General features: G+C 55.7%; 1 protein-coding gene and 1 pseudogene across 3 annotated transcripts in view; both read left to right on the top strand.

Moving 5' to 3' along the window:
- Positions 1-10,592: 10,592 nt before the first annotated feature.
- LOC141467245 (G2/M phase-specific E3 ubiquitin-protein ligase-like) lies at positions 10,593-16,206 on the top strand (annotated as a pseudogene).
- A 3,452-nt stretch (positions 16,207-19,658) lies between these two features.
- Positions 19,659-22,686, top strand: part of RNF123 (ring finger protein 123) — a 50,014-nt gene continuing 46,986 nt past the window's right edge. For 2 of the 3 annotated variants that reach the window (XM_074151290.1, XM_074151289.1), the window contains exons 1-2: positions 19,771-19,852; positions 20,908-20,992. In XM_074151290.1, coding sequence (XP_074007391.1) covers positions 19,771-19,852; positions 20,908-20,992 — 167 coding nt within the window. Of the gene's footprint in view, positions 19,853-20,907; positions 20,993-22,686 lie in introns of all 3 variants that reach the window. The other variant, XM_074151288.1, reaches the window with a different exon arrangement.

The following is a 22,686-nucleotide window of genomic DNA, read 5'->3' as shown; positions in this document are numbered from 1 at the left end:
TGGTGTGCCCAGCATGCAAACACACCTGGTTCCACTGGGGCTGCATCCAGGCTTACGCATTCCAACTTGGCTACTTCAGCTTCTGCTGCCCATATTGCCAAGATGGACAGCAATATCGGAAAGAAGTGCTCACCATGGGCATTCGAATCCCTGACAGGTTGGTGTCCTTCTGCCTGGCTCTCCAGACAGGAAGGTGCGAGCTCTGTGCCGTGCCAGGGCCTGCCCCAGCAGTCCTGGCCCTCCGCTCTCCCGTGACTCTGGGCTTCAGCTTCACGGAGGAGGTGGCACAGGGCAGGGAGCGAAGAGCAGGGAGATTTCTGCCAGGAGAGGGTTGCCGCAGATTAGCCCAGACCCCAGGAAAGAAATCCCAGCCCTTCCACGCAGCTCTGGCACAAACGTCTTGCTCACAGCAGCTCCGCAGCGGCTGCAGCGCAGGAGCCTCCTCCGCCAGGCGCGTCTGCGGGCTGCGACCCAGCCATTGCCACATCCCGCACCCTGACCGGAGGTGTGGGGTGGCTGTGGAGGCCCTCAGGCTGCTGCTGATGGGAGCTCCTCTGCTTTTTCCAGCAACGCTTCGTCTGTGGCGAGAGCGGGGCCACCATCGCTTGCCGGCACAAGGGCTGCAAGAGCACCTGCCATCTCCCCTGTGCCATGGAGGGAGGCTGCATCACCCAGTGCTTTGGGTGCTACGGGTAAGGCCAGCCGGCCCTCGTGGGGAGCCCTTTGCCCTCAGTCCCCTTCCTGCCAGCATCAGCCAAACCAGAAGGCAACCCACAGTGAGAGCCCTATGCAGAGCCAGAGCACGGCAGTTTCTGGGGCTCCTTCACAACGCCTCCAGCCTCATTGCCACCACTGGGGAAGAAGGACCCAGCACTTCTCACCTCACCCATCCCTTCCTTCTGCCCCCCAGGTCCTTCTGCTGGGAGCACCGCCCAGACCAGGAGTGGAGGCTGCTCCGGAGGAGGACACAGTGTGCCTCATCTGCCTGGACCCTGTGGGGGACACAAAGTCCTACAGCACCATGGTGTGCCCAGCATGCAAACACACCTGGTTCCACTGGGGCTGCATCCAGGCTTACGCATTCCAACTTGGCTACTTCAGCTTCTGCTGCCCATATTGCCAAGATGGACAGCAATATCGGAAAGAAGTGCTCACCATGGGCATTCGAATCCCTGACAGGTTGGTGTCCTTCTGCCTGGCTCTCCAGACAGGAAGGTGCGAGCTCTGTGCCGTGCCAGGGCCTGCCCCAGCAGTCCTGGCCCTCCGCTCTCCCGTGACTCTGGGCTTCAGCTTCACGGAGGAGGTGGCACAGGGCAGGGAGCGAAGAGCAGGGAGATTTCTGCCAGGAGAGGGTTGCCGCAGATTAGCCCAGACCCCAGGAAAGAAATCCCAGCCCTTCCACGCAGCTCTGGCACAAACGTCTTGCTCACAGCAGCTCCGCAGCGGCTGCAGCACAGGAGCCTCCTCCGCCAGGCGCGTCTGCGGGCTGCGACCCAGCCATTGCCACATCCCGCACCCTGACCGGAGGTGTGGGGTGGCTGTGGAGGCCCTCAGGCTGCTGCTGATGGGAGCTCCTCTGCTTTTTCCAGCAACGCTTCGTCTGTGGCGAGAGCGGGGCCACCATCGCTTGCCGGCACAAGGGCTGCAAGAGCACCTGCCATCTCCCCTGTGCCATGGAGGGAGGCTGCATCACCCAGTGCTTTGGGTGCTACGGGTAAGGCCAGCCGGCCCTCGTGGGGAGCCCTTTGCCCTCAGTCCCCTTCCTGCCAGCATCAGCCAAACCAGAAGGCAACCCACAGTGAGAGCCCTATGCAGAGCCAGAGCACGGCAGTTTCTGGGGCTCCTTCACAACGCCTCCAGCCTCATTGCCACCACTGGGGAAGAAGGACCCAGCACTTCTCACCTCACCCATCCCTTCCTTCTGCCCCCCAGGTCCTTCTGCTGGGAGCACCGCCCAGACCAGGAGTGGAGGCTGCTCCGGAGGAGGACACAGTGTGCCTCATCTGCCTGGACCCTGTGGGGGACACAAAGTCCTACAGCACCATGGTGTGCCCAGCATGCAAACACACCTGGTTCCACTGGGGCTGCATCCAGGCTTACGCATTCCAACTTGGCTACTTCAGCTTCTGCTGCCCATATTGCCAAGATGGACAGCAATATCGGAAAGAAGTGCTCACCATGGGCATTCGAATCCCTGACAGGTTGGTGTCCTTCTGCCTGGCTCTCCAGACAGGAAGGTGCGAGCTCTGTGCCGTGCCAGGGCCTGCCCCAGCAGTCCTGGCCCTCCGCTCTCCCGTGACTCTGGGCTTCAGCTTCACGGAGGAGGTGGCACAGGGCAGGGAGCGAAGGGCAGGGAGCGAAGAGAAGGGAGATTTGTGCCAGGAGAGGGTTGCCGCAGATTAGCCCAGACCCCAGGAAAGAAATCCCAGCCCTTCCACGCAGCTCTGGCACAAACGTCTTGCTCACAGCAGCTCCGCAGCGGCTGCAGCACAGGAGCCTCCTCCGCCAGGCGCGTCTGCGGGCTGCGACCCAGCCATTGCCACATCCCGCACCCTGACCGGAGGTGTGGGGTGGCTGTGGAGGCCCTCAGGCTGCTGCTGATGGGAGCTCCTCTGCTTTTTCCAGCAACGCTTCGTCTGTGGCGAGAGCGGGGCCACCATCGCTTGCCGGCACAAGGGCTGCAAGAGCACCTGCCATCTCCCCTGTGCCATGGAGGGAGGCTGCATCACCCAGTGCTTTGGGTGCTACGGGTAAGGCCAGCCGGCCCTCGTGGGGAGCCCTTTGCCCTCAGTCCCCTTCCTGCCAGCATCAGCCAAACCAGAAGGCAACCCACAGTGAGAGCCCTATGCAGAGCCAGAGCACGGCAGTTTCTGGGGCTCCTTCACAACGCCTCCAGCCTCATTGCCACCACTGGGGAAGAAGGACCCAGCACTTCTCACCTCACCCATCCCTTCCTTCTGCCCCCCAGGTCCTTCTGCTGGGAGCACCGCCCAGACCAGGAGTGGAGGCTGCTCCGGAGGAGGACACAGTGTGCCTCATCTGCCTGGACCCTGTGGGGGACACAAAGTCCTACAGCACCATGGTGTGCCCAGCATGCAAACACACCTGGTTCCACTGGGGCTGCATCCAGGCTTACGCATTCCAACTTGGCTACTTCAGCTTCTGCTGCCCATATTGCCAAGATGGACAGCAATATCGGAAAGAAGTGCTCACCATGGGCATTCGAATCCCTGACAGGTTGGTGTCCTTCTGCCTGGCTCTCCAGACAGGAAGGTGCGAGCTCTGTGCCGTGCCAGGGCCTGCCCCAGCAGTCCTGGCCCTCCGCTCTCCCGTGACTCTGGGCTTCAGCTTCACGGAGGAGGTGGCACAGGGCAGGGAGCGAAGAGCAGGGAGATTTCTGCCAGGAGAGGGTTGCCGCAGATTAGCCCAGACCCCAGGAAAGAAATCCCAGCCCTTCCACGCAGCTCTGGCACAAACGTCTTGCTCACAGCAGCTCCGCAGCGGCTGCAGCGCAGGAGCCTCCTCCGCCAGGCGCGTCTGCGGGCTGCGACCCATCCATTGCCACATCCCGCACCCTGACCGGAGGTGTGGGGTGGCTGTGGAGGCCCTCAGGCTGCTGCTGATGGGAGCTCCTCTGCTTTTTCCAGCAACGCTTCGTCTGTGGCGAGAGCGGGGCCACCATCGCTTGCCGGCACAAGGGCTGCAAGAGCACCTGCCATCTCCCCTGTGCCATGGAGGGAGGCTGCATCACCCAGTGCTTTGGGTGCTACGGGTAAGGCCAGCCGGCCCTCGTGGGGAGCCCTTTGCCCTCAGTCCCCTTCCTGCCAGCATCAGCCAAACCAGAAGGCAACCCACAGTGAGAGCCCTATGCAGAGCCAGAGCACGGCAGTTTCTGGGGCTCCTTCACAACGCCTCCAGCCTCATTGCCACCACTGGGGAAGAAGGACCCAGCACTTCTCACCTCACCCATCCCTTCCTTCTGCCCCCCAGGTCCTTCTGCTGGGAGCACCGCCCAGACCAGGAGTGGAGGCTGCTCCGGAGGAGGACACAGTGTGCCTCATCTGCCTGGACCCTGTGGGGGACACAAAGTCCTACAGCACCATGGTGTGCCCAGCATGCAAACACACCTGGTTCCACTGGGGCTGCATCCAGGCTTACGCATTCCAACTTGGCTACTTCAGCTTCTGCTGCCCATATTGCCAAGATGGACAGCAATATCGGAAAGAAGTGCTCACCATGGGCATTCGAATCCCTGACAGGTTGGTGTCCTTCTGCCTGGCTCTCCAGACAGGAAGGTGCGAGCTCTGTGCCGTGCCAGGGCCTGCCCCAGCAGTCCTGGCCCTCCGCTCTCCCGTGACTCTGGGCTTCAGCTTCACGGAGGAGGTGGCACAGGGCAGGGAGCGAAGAGCAGGGAGATTTCTGCCAGGAGAGGGTTGCCGCAGATTAGCCCAGACCCCAGGAAAGAAATCCCAGCCCTTCCACGCAGCTCTGGCACAAACGTCTTGCTCACAGCAGCTCCGCAGCGGCTGCAGCGCAGGAGCCTCCTCCGCCAGGCGCGTCTGCGGGCTGCGACCCAGCCATTGCCACATCCCGCACCCTGACCGGAGGTGTGGGGTGGCTGTGGAGGCCCTCAGGCTGCTGCTGATGGGAGCTCCTCTGCTTTTTCCAGCAACGCTTCGTCTGTGGCGAGAGCGGGGCCACCATCGCTTGCCGGCACAAGGGCTGCAAGAGCACCTGCCATCTCCCCTGTGCCATGGAGGGAGGCTGCATCACCCAGTGCTTTGGGTGCTACGGGTAAGGCCAGCCGGCCCTCGTGGGGAGCCCTTTGCCCTCAGTCCCCTTCCTGCCAGCATCAGCCAAACCAGAAGGCAACCCACAGTGAGAGCCCTATGCAGAGCCAGAGCACGGCAGTTTCTGGGGCTCCTTCACAACGCCTCCAGCCTCATTGCCACCACTGGGGAAGAAGGACCCAGCACTTCTCACCTCACCCATCCCTTCCTTCTGCCCCCCAGGTCCTTCTGCTGGGAGCACCGCCCAGACCAGGAGTGGAGGCTGCTCCGGAGGAGGACACAGTGTGCCTCATCTGCCTGGACCCTGTGGGGGACACAAAGTCCTACAGCACCATGGTGTGCCCAGCATGCAAACACACCTGGTTCCACTGGGGCTGCATCCAGGCTTACGCATTCCAACTTGGCTACTTCAGCTTCTGCTGCCCATATTGCCAAGATGGACAGCAATATCGGAAAGAAGTGCTCACCATGGGCATTCGAATCCCTGACAGGTTGGTGTCCTTCTGCCTGGCTCTCCAGACAGGAAGGTGCGAGCTCTGTGCCGTGCCAGGGCCTGCCCCAGCAGTCCTGGCCCTCCGCTCTCCCGTGACTCTGGGCTTCAGCTTCACGGAGGAGGTGGCACAGGGCAGGGAGCGAAGAGCAGGGAGATTTCTGCCAGGAGAGGGTTGCCGCAGATTAGCCCAGACCCCAGGAAAGAAATCCCAGCCCTTCCACGCAGCTCTGGCACAAACGTCTTGCTCACAGCAGCTCCGCAGCGGCTGCAGCACAGGAGCCTCCTCCGCCAGGCGCGTCTGCGGGCTGCGACCCAGCCATTGCCACATCCCGCACCCTGACCGGAGGTGTGGGGTGGCTGTGGAGGCCCTCAGGCTGCTGCTGATGGGAGCTCCTCTGCTTTTTCCAGCAACGCTTCGTCTGTGGCGAGAGCGGGGCCACCATCGCTTGCCGGCACAAGGGCTGCAAGAGCACCTGCCATCTCCCCTGTGCCATGGAGGGAGGCTGCATCACCCAGTGCTTTGGGTGCTACGGGTAAGGCCAGCCGGCCCTCGTGGGGAGCCCTTTGCCCTCAGTCCCCTTCCTGCCAGCATCAGCCAAACCAGAAGGCAACCCACAGTGAGAGCCCTATGCAGAGCCAGAGCACGGCAGTTTCTGGGGCTCCTTCACAACGCCTCCAGCCTCATTGCCACCACTGGGGAAGAAGGACCCAGCACTTCTCACCTCACCCATCCCTTCCTTCTGCCCCCCAGGTCCTTCTGCTGGGAGCACCGCCCAGAGCAGGCAGTGGAGGCTGCGCCGGAGGAGAACACCGTCTGCCTGATCTGCCTGGACCCTGTGGGGGACACAAAGTCCTACAGCACCATGGTGTGCCCAGCATGCAAACACACCTGGTTCCACTGGGGCTGCATCCAGGCTTACGCATTCCAACTTGGCTACTTCAGCTTCTGCTGCCCATATTGCCAAGATGGACAGCAATATCGGAAAGAAGTGCTCACCATGGGCATTCGAATCCCTGACAGGTTGGTGTCCTTCTGCCTGGCTCTCCAGACAGGAAGGTGCGAGCTCTGTGCCGTGCCAGGGCCTGCCCCAGCAGTCCTGGCCCTCCGCTCTCCCGTGACTCTGGGCTTCAGCTTCACGGAGGAGGTGGCACAGGGCAGGGAGCGAAGGGCAGGGAGCGAAGAGAAGGGAGATTTGTGCCAGGAGAGGGTTGCCGCAGATTAGCCCAGACCCCAGGAAAGAAATCCCAGCCCTTCCACGCAGCTCTGGCACAAACGTCTTGCTCACAGCAGCTCCGCAGCGGCTGCAGCACAGGAGCCTCCTCCGCCAGGCGCGTCTGCGGGCTGCGACCCAGCCATTGCCACATCCCGCACCCTGACCGGAGGTGTGGGGTGGCTGTGGAGGCCCTCAGGCTGCTGCTGATGGGAGCTCCTCTGCTTTTTCCAGCAACGCTTCGTCTGTGGCGAGAGCGGGGCCACCATCGCTTGCCGGCACAAGGGCTGCAAGAGCACCTGCCATCTCCCCTGTGCCATGGAGGGAGGCTGCATCACCCAGTGCTTTGGGTGCTACGGGTAAGGCCAGCCGGCCCTCGTGGGGAGCCCTTTGCCCTCAGTCCCCTTCCTGCCAGCATCAGCCAAACCAGAAGGCAACCCACAGTGAGAGCCCTATGCAGAGCCAGAGCACGGCAGTTTCTGGGGCTCCTTCACAACGCCTCCAGCCTCATTGCCACCACTGGGGAAGAAGGACCCAGCACTTCTCACCTCACCCATCCCTTCCTTCTGCCCCCCAGGTCCTTCTGCTGGGAGCACCGCCCAGACCAGGAGTGGAGGCTGCTCCGGAGGAGGACACAGTGTGCCTCATCTGCCTGGACCCTGTGGGGGACACAAAGTCCTACAGCACCATGGTGTGCCCAGCATGCAAACACACCTGGTTCCACTGGGGCTGCATCCAGGCTTACGCATTCCAACTTGGCTACTTCAGCTTCTGCTGCCCATATTGCCAAGATGGACAGCAATATCGGAAAGAAGTGCTCACCATGGGCATTCGAATCCCTGACAGGTTGGTGTCCTTCTGCCTGGCTCTCCAGACAGGAAGGTGCGAGCTCTGTGCCGTGCCAGGGCCTGCCCCAGCAGTCCTGGCCCTCCGCTCTCCCGTGACTCTGGGCTTCAGCTTCACGGAGGAGGTGGCACAGGGCAGGGAGCGAAGAGCAGGGAGATTTCTGCCAGGAGAGGGTTGCCGCAGATTAGCCCAGACCCCAGGAAAGAAATCCCAGCCCTTCCACGCAGCTCTGGCACAAACGTCTTGCTCACAGCAGCTCCGCAGCGGCTGCAGCACAGGAGCCTCCTCCGCCAGGCGCGTCTGCGGGCTGCGACCCAGCCATTGCCACATCCCGCACCCTGACCGGAGGTGTGGGGTGGCTGTGGAGGCCCTCAGGCTGCTGCTGATGGGAGCTCCTCTGCTTTTTCCAGCAACGCTTCGTCTGTGGCGAGAGCGGGGCCACCATCGCTTGCCGGCACAAGGGCTGCAAGAGCACCTGCCATCTCCCCTGTGCCATGGAGGGAGGCTGCATCACCCAGTGCTTTGGGTGCTACGGGTAAGGCCAGCCGGCCCTCGTGGGGAGCCCTTTGCCCTCAGTCCCCTTCCTGCCAGCATCAGCCAAACCAGAAGGCAACCCACAGTGAGAGCCCTATGCAGAGCCAGAGCACGGCAGTTTCTGGGGCTCCTTCACAACGCCTCCAGCCTCATTGCCACCACTGGGGAAGAAGGACCCAGCACTTCTCACCTCACCCATCCCTTCCTTCTGCCCCCCAGGTCCTTCTGCTGGGAGCACCGCCCAGACCAGGAGTGGAGGCTGCTCCGGAGGAGGACACAGTGTGCCTCATCTGCCTGGACCCTGTGGGGGACACAAAGTCCTACAGCACCATGGTGTGCCCAGCATGCAAACACACCTGGTTCCACTGGGGCTGCATCCAGGCTTACGCATTCCAACTTGGCTACTTCAGCTTCTGCTGCCCATATTGCCAAGATGGACAGCAATATCGGAAAGAAGTGCTCACCATGGGCATTCGAATCCCTGACAGGTTGGTGTCCTTCTGCCTGGCTCTCCAGACAGGAAGGTGCGAGCTCTGTGCCGTGCCAGGGCCTGCCCCAGCAGTCCTGGCCCTCCGCTCTCCCGTGACTCTGGGCTTCAGCTTCACGGAGGAGGTGGCACAGGGCAGCGGGGAAGAGCAGGGACGCCCTCCTCCTGCCTTATGCTGGGGCAGCGGGGACTCTTCAATTTTCCTTTTTCCATCAGTCCACCATCATACGATGACGACAGGCCAGATCCAGCAGTAAATGAGAGGCACAAGCACTGCAATGCCAGCAAGTGCCTTTGTCCAGGAGGCAGGGAGCAGGCAGAGCGAGAGGGGTAAGTGTCCAGCGCTGCACCCCAGGGCTCTGCATGGGATCTCTGTCAGCCAAGGGCTCGAAGGACATGCACTGAGAATCAGAGCTCTGCAGATAATTTTGTGCTGCTTCGGTCACTCTGTCCTCACAGCCACAGTCCCTTTTGCTTCCCCAGGCCCTGGCAACTGCTCCTCTGCTCCTCCTGCGGTGCCGAAAGCACCCACCGACGATGCTCGTCTTTGAGCAGCAGCGCCAGCAGGGCCAGCTGGGAGTGCAACGGCTGTGCTGGCCTGGGCACCGGTAAGAGGCAAAGCACCCGGCTGCCCCGGGGCTGGGGCCAGGGGCCAGGCAAGGCCTGGCAGCGCGTGCCCAGGGTGGCCATGGCAGAGCCTCTCTGCTCCAGGAGGGCTGGGTCCACCGCTCTATCCTGTCCCGGGCCTAGGGGGCCGTGCCCTTGACCTTCCTGCTTCCCCTTACAGTCTCCAGTGCCAGCTCGCAGATCGCCAGAGCCAGCACCGCCAGCCAGGCAGGAGTGGGGCCTTCCTGTGGCTCCCCAACACCCGGGACCAGCAGCCCCAGCACTCATAGCCAGGCGGCATCAAGGCCATCCCATGGCTCCCCAGCCCTTGAGAGTGTCATCCAGTCAAGAGTGGGGCCTTCCCTTGGCTCCCTGGCACCTGGGACCACCAGCCCCAGCACCATTAGCCAAGCTGCATCAAGGCTGTCCCACTGCTCCCCAGCGCTCAAGAGCGGCAGGTGCTCCAGCACCCCTGGACCTGACCACATTTGAAACCACTCCAGGTTGCAGTGTCGAGCCCAAATTCCATACAGCCGGCCCAGAAGACGCCGTGAGAGCAGCCAAGCACCTGCACCAAGTGCTGAGAGCAGCACCCACAGCCAGGTGGTGCTGGGGCCATCCCACCGCTCCCCAGTACCTGGGACCAGTAGCCCCAGCATAGCCACCAGCTGCCATCGGCGTCCTCCTCTGGCTCCCCAGAAATTGAGGGCAGGAGCCGCTCCAGGCCCTCTGGGCCTGTGCGGGTGCGAGATCTCTCCCGTGTTCCTCCTGAAGCCACTGCACTCGCAGTGTCCGACATTTGCTATCCACTGCTGGGAGTGCGCAGCTTCCTATTGATATAATTGGCTGAGTATAATTCCTGCATATCTTATATCAGTATCGGGATTAATACTGGTTCTTTAGTATTATTGTTAATTATTTAATCTTAGTCTATTAAATCTATTTATATTTCAACCCATGTGTTTGTGTTCCCCGATTCCCCTTTCCGGGTGGAGAGGGGTCATTGGGTGACAGAATAATTGTCTAACGACAATAGATTGTTATGGGTTCTCTCAAACCATAACACCTTCCCAGCACCATGCACCCCGGGCCCTGCCACTTTCCACATGCTTCAACTGCTGTGCTCTGGACAGAGCTCTAACCTTGCGTGTCAAACAGAGGTTTTGCGTAGAAGGGCGTTCAAGAACACTGCTCAAACTCTGCCAACTCAAGAGATGAGTTCAGCTGTTGAGAGGGAGCTTAACTGTGGTTTCCACCTGGCCCAAAGCTACCTCCTCTGCACTTGCTAGAATAGTTGTAGCACTGTGGAAACATGCAGCCACCCAGGTATCAAGCTGCAGGGAGTGTTTGAGCTGTGACCAGTTGGACTTCAGCCTGGTCGCAGAGGAACAGATGAAGTAGAAAGGCCAAGCAGCATTAGACTGTGAGAAAGAAAACAGACTAGTGGAATCATGCTCTGACCTCCCTGAGACAGAAACAGGGACAGACACTAGAAAAAAAACAAGATCAAAGGGATCCCATACCCTCCAGGCGTAAAGGCAGTAGCTTATGGAAAGCTGTGAATGGAGGTAAGTCCATGCTAGGGGTGGCAATGGACCCCCTCCTTGTTCATCTCACCTACCCACATGCCTCTGTACAACATGTATGAGGCTCTAGATATGGCAGGCCAGCCAATGGATGATGTGGATGATGGTCTGACTACACCAGAGGAGTCGCCAGGACCAGAAATGCCTACGCCCCTGTATAACGACTACCTCATTGAGGAGGAAAAGAAGAGTTATATAGTTGTAGGCGACTCCCTTCTGAAGGGAACTGAGGGCCTAATATCTTAGGGAACTGTCTGCTGCCTCCCTGGGGCCTGGGTCAGGGACATTACTAGGAAACTTTATGGCCTGGTATGGCCCTCAGACTATTACCCACTGCTGCTCTTCCAGGTAGATGGCAATGAAGTCACAACATGTAGCCCAAGGGCAATGAAAAAAGACTTCAGGGCCTTGGGATGGTTAGTAAGGGAATCTGGGGAGCAGGTTATTTTTCCTTCTCTCTTTCCAGTTGCGAGCAGTGACATTGGAAGAAACGGAGGCACTCAGTCCATTAATACATGGTTCCGCGGCTGGTGTCACCATCACAATTTTGGTTTTTTTGAGAACAGGATGGCCTACACAGCACCAGGCCTGCTGGCGTCAGATGGGGTTCATCTCTCTTAAAAGGGGAAGAGGGTCTTTGCTCCTGAGCTAGCAGCACTCTTTGACAGAGCTTTAAACTGGGCTTCATGGGGGAGGGAGGTACTGTCAGCCTTGCCCATAACAAGCCAAGGGACGACACACCAAGGTTAGAGGCATGGGGTGCTAGTGAGGGCCCTCAGCCTGTTGCTGTGAGATGTGCTGGGTACACTACAGCACACTCAAAGTCTTACAGAGATGAGCCAGGTGCCCCTGAGGTAACAGGAGCCAACAGGGAACAAGCAAGAGGAGACAGAGATGTGCGCACACCTCCAGGGCTATGATCTCATTGGCATCATAGAGACGTGGTGGGATGGCTCCTATGACTGGAGTGTTGGAATAGAAGGATACAGGCTTTTTAAGGAAGGGCAGGCAGGGGAAAAGAGGATCAATGGCCAGCTGCAGTGTATTGAGCTCCACCTGAGAATGGATGAAAAGCCAACAGAGAGCTTATGGGTCAGGATTAAAGGGAATGCAGGGATAGGTGACATTATAGTGGTGGTCTGCTACAGCCCATCTGACCAGGATGACTAAATGAATAAGGCCCTCTATAGACAGATAGGAGCAGCCTCCCATTCACAGGCCCTGGTCCTCGTGGAGGACTTCAACCACCCGATATCTGTTGGAGGGACAACACAGCAGGACATAAGTGAACCAGGAAGTTCTTGGAATGCAGTGATGACAACTTCTACCAAGTGGTAGAGGAGCCACTGAAGAGAGGAACTATACTGAACCTTGACCTTATCAACAAGAAGGAGCTAGGGGGGAATGTTAAGCTCAAGGGAAGCCTTGACTGCAGTGATCACAAAATGGCAGAGTACAAGATCTTTTGGGCAAGCTCACCATCCTGGAATTCAAGAGAGCAGACTTTGGCCTCTTGATGGGTCTGCGTGGTAGGGTACTGTGAGATAAAGCACTGGAGGGCAGACGGGCCAAAGGAAGCTGGTTAGTATTCAAGGATCACCTACTCTTCCAAACTCAGGAGCAATGCATCCCAACAATGAAGAAGTCAGGCAAAAAAGCCAGGAGGCCTGCATGGATGAACAAGGAGCTCCTGGACACACTGAATAGCAAAAAGGAGGCCTACGGAGGGTTTAAGCAAGGACAGATAGCCTGGGAAGAATAGAGAGAAACCGTCTGAGTAGCCAGGGATCAGGTTAGGCAAGCTAAAGCCCAGACAGAATTAAATCTGGCCAGGGACAGTAGTTAATGATCTGCTTCTGCACCTAGACCCGCCTAAGTCTATGGGGCCGGATGCGATTCACCCAAGAGTACTCAGGGAGCTGGCGGGAGAGCTCACCAAGCCTCTCTCCATCATTTAGCAACAATCCTGGTCAACAGGGGACATACCAGATGACTGGAGGGTGGCTAACATGACGCCCATCTACAAGAAAGGCCAGAAGGAGGATCTGGGGAACTACAGGCCTGTCAGCCCAACCTCAGTACCAGCAAAGATCATGGAGAGGATCATCTTGAGTGAGCTCTCATGGCAAGTGCAGGGCAGCCAAGAGATCAGGGCCAGCCAGCATGGGTTTATGAAAGGGAGGTCTTTCTTAACCAAGCAGGGTCAACAGAGGAGCATTTGGAGGAGACAGCCCAGCGCTGCTGGGACACGGACTCTCCCAACGCTCTCTGTGCACATGCGTCATGTCCGCCAGGAAGGAGAACGCCCCCAACTCGATGGAGCATGGTGAGAGCAAAGTGTCCCTCCCAGAGCCTGGCAGAGGGGCTGTCGGGGTGGTCAGTGTGGGGCTGAGAGCAGTGGCTGGGGGAGGCAGGAGCTCCCCGAGTGCCCCGGGGCTGGGCCCCCCTTTCCTCAGCAATCACGGACCAGGCTGGGCAGTGGGCACCTGCTGGGACACCCCTGCCTGCCATGCCCCCTTCCTCCCCACGGCCTCCAGCCCTGCCCTTCAGCCGGCTGGGCAGGGACAGACAGGCCCTTGGGGACAATCCCTCAGGGACGCTGCCCCCGGCCCCACAGAGGTGCTCATTCCCGCCGCCGCCATTTGCTCTCTCCCCTCCCGCCTGCATGCTGTGTCGCGAGGCAGAGGCTGACCCCCGACATCTGAGGCGTGGCCGAGTGCTCCAACCCCCTCCCTGGCTCCTCCTGCCCAATCCACAACCAGCACTGGGGGTTGTTGTCATGGCAGCACCTGTACTTTGGGGACATATGGTAACATGGTAGCGAAACGCTGCCTGGAACAGGGGCATAGATGTCTCTCTGGTGTGCAAATATGTCTGACTATAGGTCAATTATCTTATTCTTTAAGTAGTGGACACCCCAGGGCCCAATGAGTTCTCCTGCAGGCTCTGATCTCCCCATGAGAAGGGAAGCCTGTCAGGGTTTCTTCTCCAGACTCCTTGCCACGACAGATCTTCATTAACTGGCTTGTACCATGCTAAACTTTGAAATCCTGGCTAAGTGACATAACGGATTGATTGTGACCATACAATCCTTTGGACATAAACCGTTTGTTGTCCCAAATCTGGGTTCTTTACCAGGTGTGCAAGAGGCAGATTTAACACACACAGAGTTGAGGTCTTTGTTTCATGTCTGCACAGAGATGGGTGCTGGGTGGTATCTCCACAAAGCCGGTATTCATACAGTTTAGTGCCTTTGCTATATCTAATATCAGTGCCTCCTAGCTAGCCATGGGCTAGTTTCTTTCCTGCCTCAACTTAAACGTACGGCTTTTTTTAAATTCACTGCGCATGTTCAGCAAGTAAGGGGCTTATTTGGGTAGGGGGCATTTTCTAGCTAGGAGGTGCGGTTTTCACATTGAAATGAGATTATAAAGAGACAATTCAACTTGAGTAGACTTTGTTTTCATACTAATTAGCAAGTCAGCAATGCTGGCTCTTAAGGACCTATGTGATGTACGTCTGTTGTTTTTTAGGAACTTTAGACCTTCAGTACTTCCTTGAGGCTCCCCTGGGCTTATTTTTTTTGTTTGTTTTGTTTTGTTTGCTTGTTTGTTTGTTTTTGTGTGTTGTGGTTTTTTTGTTTGTTTTTTAATGTGGTTGGACTTGATGATCTCAAAGGTCCCTTCCAACCACTAAGATTCTGTGATTCTGTGATTATCTTAGTACACTCTGTCTTAAAGATAACGATGTCAACACAGACTTAAAACATTATTCATCACCAAGTTGACCAAGTCTGGGACTAGGATTGGATCCAGCCACACCTGGACTTCTCTCTGAAAAGTTTAGAAAGCAAGGGGGTCCTCTCTGAACCTCAACAGGAGGGTCTCCCTGACTGTTCTGAGCCTGTCCTCCGTGCAGTAAGTAACCCAGTGTAACTTGCCATGGAATCTTCTTAAAACACTGTCACATTTACTCTCATTTTTTTAAGTCATTGTTTGTATCAATAAAATTATTGCTGCTTCTCTCTTAGAAGCAAAGTGCCTCATTCCTTCCGTGACATGTGGGCCCAAGCTGGAGAGAAAAGGGATCGGTGCCTATGACTCCTGCCCGGTGAGTTCCTCTGGGGCTCTGTGAGAGATGAACTCAGCCGTTTTGCTTCAGCCATTTTGTGGGTTGCGGCCGTTTGCTACAGAGAGGGATGATGTATGGAGGAGGTTGGTTGCTGGGGGGCGTGGGCAGGATTGGGTAATTTAGGAGAACAACTCCTTAAAAGGAAAGGGGGTGGATGAAGCCTGTGATAGGATAACCGATCGGGAAAGAATGTGAGTCCTAAAGTACCGAACCAATGGGAAAAGGGACAGGAAGGCATAAATACCTGAAGTTCTGTAACTGGGTGGGCCTCTTTTTTTTTTTTTTTTTTTTTGGGGGGGGGGGGAGGGAGGCACCTGAGTCCACTGACTCGTTCACTGTGTTTTAATAAATTTTTTCTCTTGGCTTCAAAGACTTTGTCCTCTTTACGTTCTATTTGTAAAGGAGCGAGCCTTTCTCACAGCTCCCTCCAGCTTTCCAACAGGCAGTCCCTGCCCCACTTTGCTCATCAGCTCCTTGTCTTTTCTCTTCTGTAGTTTTTTTCCCCAACGAGCTTTTTCAGCAATGAGTGGAGGATGTAGGACTCATGGGATTCCTCCCTGAGGATACCTGATGTACAATTGAGCAGGCAGAACAGAAGGTGAGGGCTTGACAGTGTTCTTTCCAGGTCTGCTTCAGTTGTGGTGAGAGCAGGGCCACCATCACCTGCTGGGAGACGGGCTGCGAGAGCAGCTTCCATGTTCCCTGTGCCACGGAGGGTGGGTGCATCATCCAGTTCCTGTTTTCTGTACAGGTACTTCCACTCCTTCCCGACACCAGGGAAAAAGGACCCAGCACTTCTCACCTCAACCATCCCTTTCCTCTGCCCCCCAAGTCCTTCTGCTGGGAGCACCTCCCAGATGAGGCACTGGAGGTGGAACCGGAGGAGAACCCCATCTGTCTCATCTGCCTGGACCCTGTAGGGGACAGAAAGTTCTATGGCACCATGGTGTGCCCAGCGTGCAAACACGCCTGGTTCCACAGGGGCTGCATTCAGGTAGGAGCCGTTCCCTCACCCCTGAGGCACGGCAGGCGCTTAGCATCACCATGGCCTTACTTGGGCCCCTTCTGTTTCTCTCCTGCAGGGACAGGCTCTGAATGCTGGAATTTACTGCATCCAGTGTCTGCTCTGCAGAAGCAGGGGTGCATTTCTCTTGGAAATGCTCACCATGGGGATTCGAATCCCCTTGAGGTTGGTGTCCTTCTGCCCAGCTCTCGAGACAGGAGGGTGCGAGCTCTGTGCCGTGCCAGGGCCTGCCCCAGCAGTCCCGGCCTTCTGCTCTCCCGTAACTCAGTTTCAGCCTCACACAGGAGGTGGAACAGGGCAGAGGGGGAAGACCAGGGACGCCCTGCACCTGCCTTATGCTGGGGCAGCGGGAACTCATCAATTTTCCTTTCTCCATCAGCCCACCATCATGGGAGGACAGCAGGGCAGACGCAGCACTAGGTGCAAGGCATAGCCACTGCGATGCCAGTCAGTGCCTTTGCCCCAGGAGGCAGGGAGCAGGCAGAGCGAGAGGGGTAAGTTGTCAACACTGCACCCTGGATCTCTGTCAGGGTTGGGGCCCATCCCACGGCCCCCCAGTACCCGAGACCAGCAGTCCCAGCACCGCCAGCCAGCTGACATAGGGGTCCTGCTGCAGCTCCCCGGCACTGGACACCAGCAGCCCCAGCACTGTTACCGCAAACCAGCAGATAAAACTTTGTAAGTCTTAATTTAAAGTTTAGAAAGCAGGCATTCTTTATTTCGGCGCCGGGTGCACAGGGGATAGCTCCTCCTATTGTGCACACCGAATAATGTTGTCAAATTAAATTTATACACAACAGGTGTACATATTCAATGTAATTCCAAGAAAACATTAGCATATTTGTTATATTTCTGAGAATTCATTTACATATTATAAGAAGCTTTTGGGCATGCGTAGTTGTGCCTTCTGGTGGTCCTTATTTTGAGTGAGGGTCATTTCTTCCTCCATCTTCTTCACCTGTCCTTTGGTTCACTTTTTATGTTGGCAAAACATTCTAACTGCTTAATTGCTCGTTAAAACTAATGATCTCTCTGCTACCACCTGTTTGTCAGGCAATGTCCATATTTATTGCATCCCTGTCTTGGGTCACCGTGTTCTCGGGGCCACAGACATCCTTTCTTATCTTACCAAGTCCTTGAAACCATTTGGGATGGTTGCTAAAATAGCTACATTTCTTCTCTAAAATAAGATTCTCTACAGTTTAACTATTTATAAACTACATGAAATCTGCCTTAGGTATCAGCCAGGTGGCATCCAGGCTGTCCCACGGCAGCACCTTCCCGGCAGCACCTTCCCTCCTGGCGGGCTGGCCTTGGCCAGCTGCCCAGCGCCATGGCCGTGCGCTGGGATACTCGCTGGCCCCGGAGGTTGGTCAGTTTCCCCGGGGGAAGCTCACACCCAGCTCCGGGACCGGGGGTCTCTGCCCTTGCCCCCGAGATGGCCTCCTGGCCCGGGCACGTCCTGAGCGCGGAGCGGGAATCGCGGCGCGGCCCGCCCGGCGCCGCCGCCGCCCGTCTCCCGGCAACGCGGGGCGCGCCCGCCCGCCCGGCATGGCCCTCGCGGCTCGCCGTAGCGCGGCGGCGGCGCGGCCGGGCCGGCGGTGAGTGCGGCGGCTGCCGAGCCTGGGCCGCTCCGGGCTCCCCCGTTGTCCAGCTCCGACAATGCGGGGCCCGGCCCGGGGGCTGTCCCTGCCGCTGCGGGGCTGAGGGACGGGCCTGGGGGTCTGGGGCGTGAGGCCGGTCTCGGGGAGTGTCGTCCCGTTTTGGGAGGGGGGAGGTGCCCGATTGGGGGGGTGCTTCCGCGCCTGTCGGGGATTTCTGGGCTTTGGGGGTTGTGGGCAGGTGTAGTGTCGGCCCCCGGGGTTTGGGGGTGTTTTGGGCACGGAGGGTGCCGCCAGGGTTGTCGGGGTTTGTGGACATGGTGGGTTCCACCGGGTTTGGGGGGTGGCTGCAGAGAGTGCTGCCTGGTTTAGGGGGTTTCTCTGGGTTTGGGGGTGCCGCTGGGCATGCCGCCAGCTTTGAGGGTGCTGTGGGATGTGCCTGGTTTTAGGGTCAGTTCCTGGCTTTGGGCAACGCTGCCCAGTATTTCTGGTGTGGGGGTGCTGCCGGGTTGGGGGTGCCACAGCAATGAAGGCAGGGCAGCCTCCCGAGGGGTGCCGGGCCTCTGCCACCCGGCTGCCTCCCGGCCGGCTTCATCCCCGCTGCCCTGGTGAGAGCCCGTCGGCAGCTGCTGGACCAAACTGTGTTTGCTGGCCCAGGTTCTCGGCCTCCTTGCCTGCCTCCGGATGGCTCCCCCGTGTTGTTTATTCTGCCCTTCTGCTGGAAGCTGTTTGCCATTGCCCAGAGAAGGGAGTTTAACCCGTGGCCAGGCTCAGAGCTGGGAGTCTTTGCCAAAGCTGCTGGGGCCAGTTTTGTGAATGGCACGTGTGTGTCCCCCTGCTCTGCCCTTTCTCTGACCTGTTGAAAGCAGCATCTGCTCCAACTGAAAAAAATAAAACCCTGGCACTGCAGCAGTGCCAAAAGTGCGTCTGGTACGTAGGGTGCTGGTGTGGCTGTGCTGCGCTCTCTGCCTGGGCATTCAGGCTGTTTCAGCAGTGCAGGTACCGGGCTGGCCGCCCTTGGGGAGAACTAGGGGCACTCCCCGCCACCCTTGGGTGTTTTTAACTTGTCCTGATAGAGGTTAAATGATGTCTCTCACATTTAAAGTACTTTTAGGATAGTACGCATTGTGCTGTCTACTCTGCTTTGGTTGTAAATGAGGTATTTCTGTTTATAGTTTGTTTTATTCCTTGTTTTGAGTCTCTGATTGCAGATCTTTCAGGGCCATTGATCCAAGTTGGTTTTTGCTTTGTTTTTGCGGTTTTGCTAGGCAATGCTGCAGGAGGGAAGCCGGGCAGTGCTGTGCTGCTGCTGGATGCTGGGGTGGCCCTGAGGAAATCGGGCATTAGGAAGTCCTTTCCTGAGTCTAGTTGAAGCTCAGGTGATCTTCTGCTAGTGGGGTTGCCATGGCACTTGTGTCACTTAGGAAGTTCACTGACTTTTTTTGGGGTTCACCTTAGTTTCTGCTCTGTATGAGACTGCCAGCAAGCATTTAATTCCCATAGCCTTTGCTCCTGTTGCTCTGTGTGTCGCAGAGCGGTTTGTCAGACGGCTCTCTAGTGAATGAGAGACTTCCAGTGATGGTCGGCTGTTGGGGCAGTCAGAAACAGGAGAGGGGTGTAACTTAACATTTTGAAGCTGAGTGGAACTAGCAATTCGAATTTATTCTTTTTCTCCTGGCAAATGTCAGATCAGCTCTGAATCTTTTGCATTCTAGTCATACCAGGAAGGGTCATGAATCTTTAGTCTCGTGGTAGGTTTTCACCTGTAAACACTTTTGTATGCTTCTACTTGCATCTGCTTTTGTCCCTATAAAACTGACAGCTGGTTCTCTTGCTTTGTAGTCAATGATACTCTTTTGTAGTTCAGTTCATCTGCGTTTGTCTCATTCCTTCTCCCTCTCTGTTTTGGATAGCAGAATAATCTAATAACATGTTAAACAGAAGATTAACCAAGTGCACATTCCTATCTTAAAGACTACAGTGTGGGAGATAAAGGCAGAAGTGTCTCATCAGGACATGAGTAGGAATGCGGTGTGGTTACCACTTTTGGGGGTGTTTGGCAGTGGTGGTAGCTGTGGCCATGTGCTGGCTTGGTGCTTCTCCCTCAAACTCGGTGCAAAGGTTGCCTGTGGTTCTGACTTGGTTCTGCCCATGCCTTTGGTTGGAGTGGGGTCTGTGTGGTTGGCTGGAGTGTGGCTTAATGCCTTGTCTGCTTTGGGAAGATTTTGAGGTGTTGGACAGGTGGGACTGAGAGCAGGGTTGGCAGTTAGTTGGCTTTGGGCTCTTGTATGATGTCGTTAGTGCAAGGACTCTGGCTATTTTTTGATATCTCCCTGTTGTTCAATCCAGGTACATCAACCTCCAAGAAAGGGAGAAGTCTGAAGGCAGCATCCTCCCCAGCAAGTTTTGTTCTAGGCATCTGTCTGTCTTATGTCCACTCTGGAAGTGGTGCCTGTGAAGAATGACGTCGAGAGGTGCTGGGACTGCTTTCTCAAGGAAGAACTACAGGCTGAGCACTGAGCCAGAGAAGTCCAAGGTCACAGGTATGGGCCTCTACATGCTGTGTAAAAGCAGGACCACTGTGGCTTGGGGGAGTGCCCCTTGCTGCACTTGAGATCACCTGCCCCTTCCATTGCAGTTACCTTGCTATGTGAGGTGTGGTGGGGCTGGGACTGCGTAAATCCCTCAACTGAGATGAGATTTTGGGAGGGACATTCCTGTAGTATGAAGGACTCCAGAAGCTCATGTCACAGTGCCTATTCTTTGGCACACAGCCCTGTGTCCTGAGGCTGGAGAATGTCCTGTTGCCTGCCTTTTTCCCTTCTGATTCAGGGAGTTCCCCTTCCAGGATGAACAGCTTGTCAAGTTCTCAGGTTAATCCTTTTCGAGGAAATTTTTAGTACCTGCTAGGCAGTCTGTTTTCTCTTGGACTTGCCAATCCAGCAGAATTGTGCTTATGAGACCACAAATCTGGCATTTGAGGGCACTGTTGCACCCAGGAATAAAGCGTGCTGCATCAGTGTGACACTGGGGATTGTTTTGCACGATGAAAGCTGAAGTGAAGCATGCATCATTAAAGAAGGCTGTGGGTTAGACGAGATGAACTGCATCTGCAAGCCATTCTGTCTCAGTGTCTCCTGTAGTGCGATTAAGAGATGTAGATACCAGGTATGAAACGGACGTCAGAAATTGCAATAGTGATAAGATTTCAATTTTTGTTTTTTGGAAACAAAATTAGATTCCCACCTCCAACCTTTGAAGTTACTTTATCTGCTACTTCCAGATACAGCAGGATTCCTGAGGATGTAGTTCCACCTGTGGGGACCAATTTATAGCCTCCCATTTGCTATTGTAGAGCAGCTCACGTTGGAAAGAGCCCTTGTTGCAGAGATGCACCCTGTGATGCTTGACTCTAGGGCTGCTAGTGAAGACAGTAAGACAATGAATGGCTCCTTGAAACTGTGTTTTCCACTGTGCTGATCTGCAAACTTGAACATCGTTTTCCCGTAGTTACTAGTCTCTTGCTTGTCTGTGAAATTAACGTTTGAGTTTTATCCCCTGACTCCCTAAGCTTATTTCCTCTCTGTTTTTTCACAAGGGATCGTAAACAGCAGGCTGCTGAACGATTACCTGCATCGCGTCTTTACCAATGCTGATGGGAACCAGCCTGCAGCTGCTTACAGGTATCGGACTTCTTCTCATTCACTAGATGGCAAGCGATGATGTATCAGTCCCCAGATATCCAGCACTGCGGTGAAAGGAAAGATCTTTTAGTGCCACATACTGATCTTTGTTAAAAGCACAGCAGCACCGTGTTACAGAAACGACGCTGAGGTCTTGTTCTTTAATGGATTTTTCAAATTGCAGGGCTTGCTAGAAAGGATTCTTCAGAGTTTTTTTGCATGAAAAACCCCATGTACAAAATCACCAGGCAATATTTCTGAAATAAATAGGCAAGTAGGCATTTACCTTATTGTTTATGTTCCTCCTTATGTATAAGGAAGTGTAAAATGCACAGGTTTTAGGTACAGGAATGAAAAATAGGTCACCAGTGCCCTGTAAATTAAGGGCAGTAGTTTATTATTCCATGCTGAAGTATGGAATACCATACATTTCTCACATTGTGGAACTCTTGGTACTTTTATTATTAGGAGTCACCAAAGGAAAAGAAACACAGAATTCTTGCTTAGCGTCTGTTTTCTTCTATTAGTTTTCAGTTCTCCTTCAGCTTGTAGCCCAGCAGTTTGTAGCTTTGGATGAGAAGAATTTCCCTTGCATGTAGCTGTGTTGCCAGTGGCAAGTCAGACAGGTTCAGGGCAGGTAGGAGTGTGGCAGAGCGAGGCAGGCGTGTAGCTCCTGCTGGTTGGCGGTGCTGCAGAGTGGCTGGGGTCACATTCCACCGGCTATACTTAGTACTGCCAGCTCAAGTGTGAGCTCAGAGCTGCTAAAAATAGCTCTTGGCCCTCTCCACTCTTGGTGAGATAGGGTTATGGCCGGGGGAGGTAAAGTGGGTCATGTTACTTTGCCGCAAGCTCTCCTGCCAGCATGCCTTGGAATATTCCATCTGCCTGAGCATTTTGGGTCTCAGTATTTCTAATTTCTTTGTCCGGTGATTAATGACGTGAAAGCACAGAACTGACAGTTTGTTGGACTGCTCTCTCTTTCTTCTTTTCCTCCCTTCCATCCTTTTCCCTGGGCTTGGCTGTTTGGTAGAAAGCCCAGCAGCGGTCAAACAGGCCTTGAAAATAACATTTGCCATACAAGAGCAGCTTTTATGCTACGACATCTTGTCTTCAGAGGCCTAAATTCCTCATAGAGGAACTCACTGCAGACACCTCTCTGGCTGTTTCATGCTCTTCTAACCCCCTTCCAGAACTCTTCCTCCATGCTGGCTTCTGATTAAGCTGCTTTGCTGAAACCACCTTCTCTCATGCCAACCGAAACCAATTCTTTGATTCCATTTCTGTGCACCTTCACATCCATCAGGCTTTCAAAAGGTCTCTCACCATAGTTTTAGGGAAATCCCAAGTTGTGGAGAAGTGGGAAGTTATTCCACAGATGACTTTGGAAATGGGAAACAGGGATAGCAGCAACTAGTGATTCTCATGGTAGAAGGATGTCCTGCTATGGTCCCTCAAAGACCTGCAACATGACCTGTGTTCCATGTATCCTTGCAAGACTTGGAAAGGGAGAGAGCATGAGGTGGGAAGGTTTGCTGCTGTTACAAAGCTATTTAGAACAAAGTAAATGTAAGATGGTTGTGAGACAATGACCAGATAGTGAAATGGTCTATGAAACTCAGCGTAGGGAAATTCATAGTGATATATTGGCAGGGGAACAGTCTCACCATTGTGCATAAAATCATGGGCCCTGAGCT

Source organism: Numenius arquata, chromosome 8 (assembly GCF_964106895.1).
Source record: "Numenius arquata chromosome 8, bNumArq3.hap1.1, whole genome shotgun sequence".
NCBI lineage: Eukaryota > Metazoa > Chordata > Aves > Charadriiformes > Scolopacidae > Numenius > Numenius arquata.
This window is presented reverse-complemented; position numbering and strand designations above follow the sequence as displayed.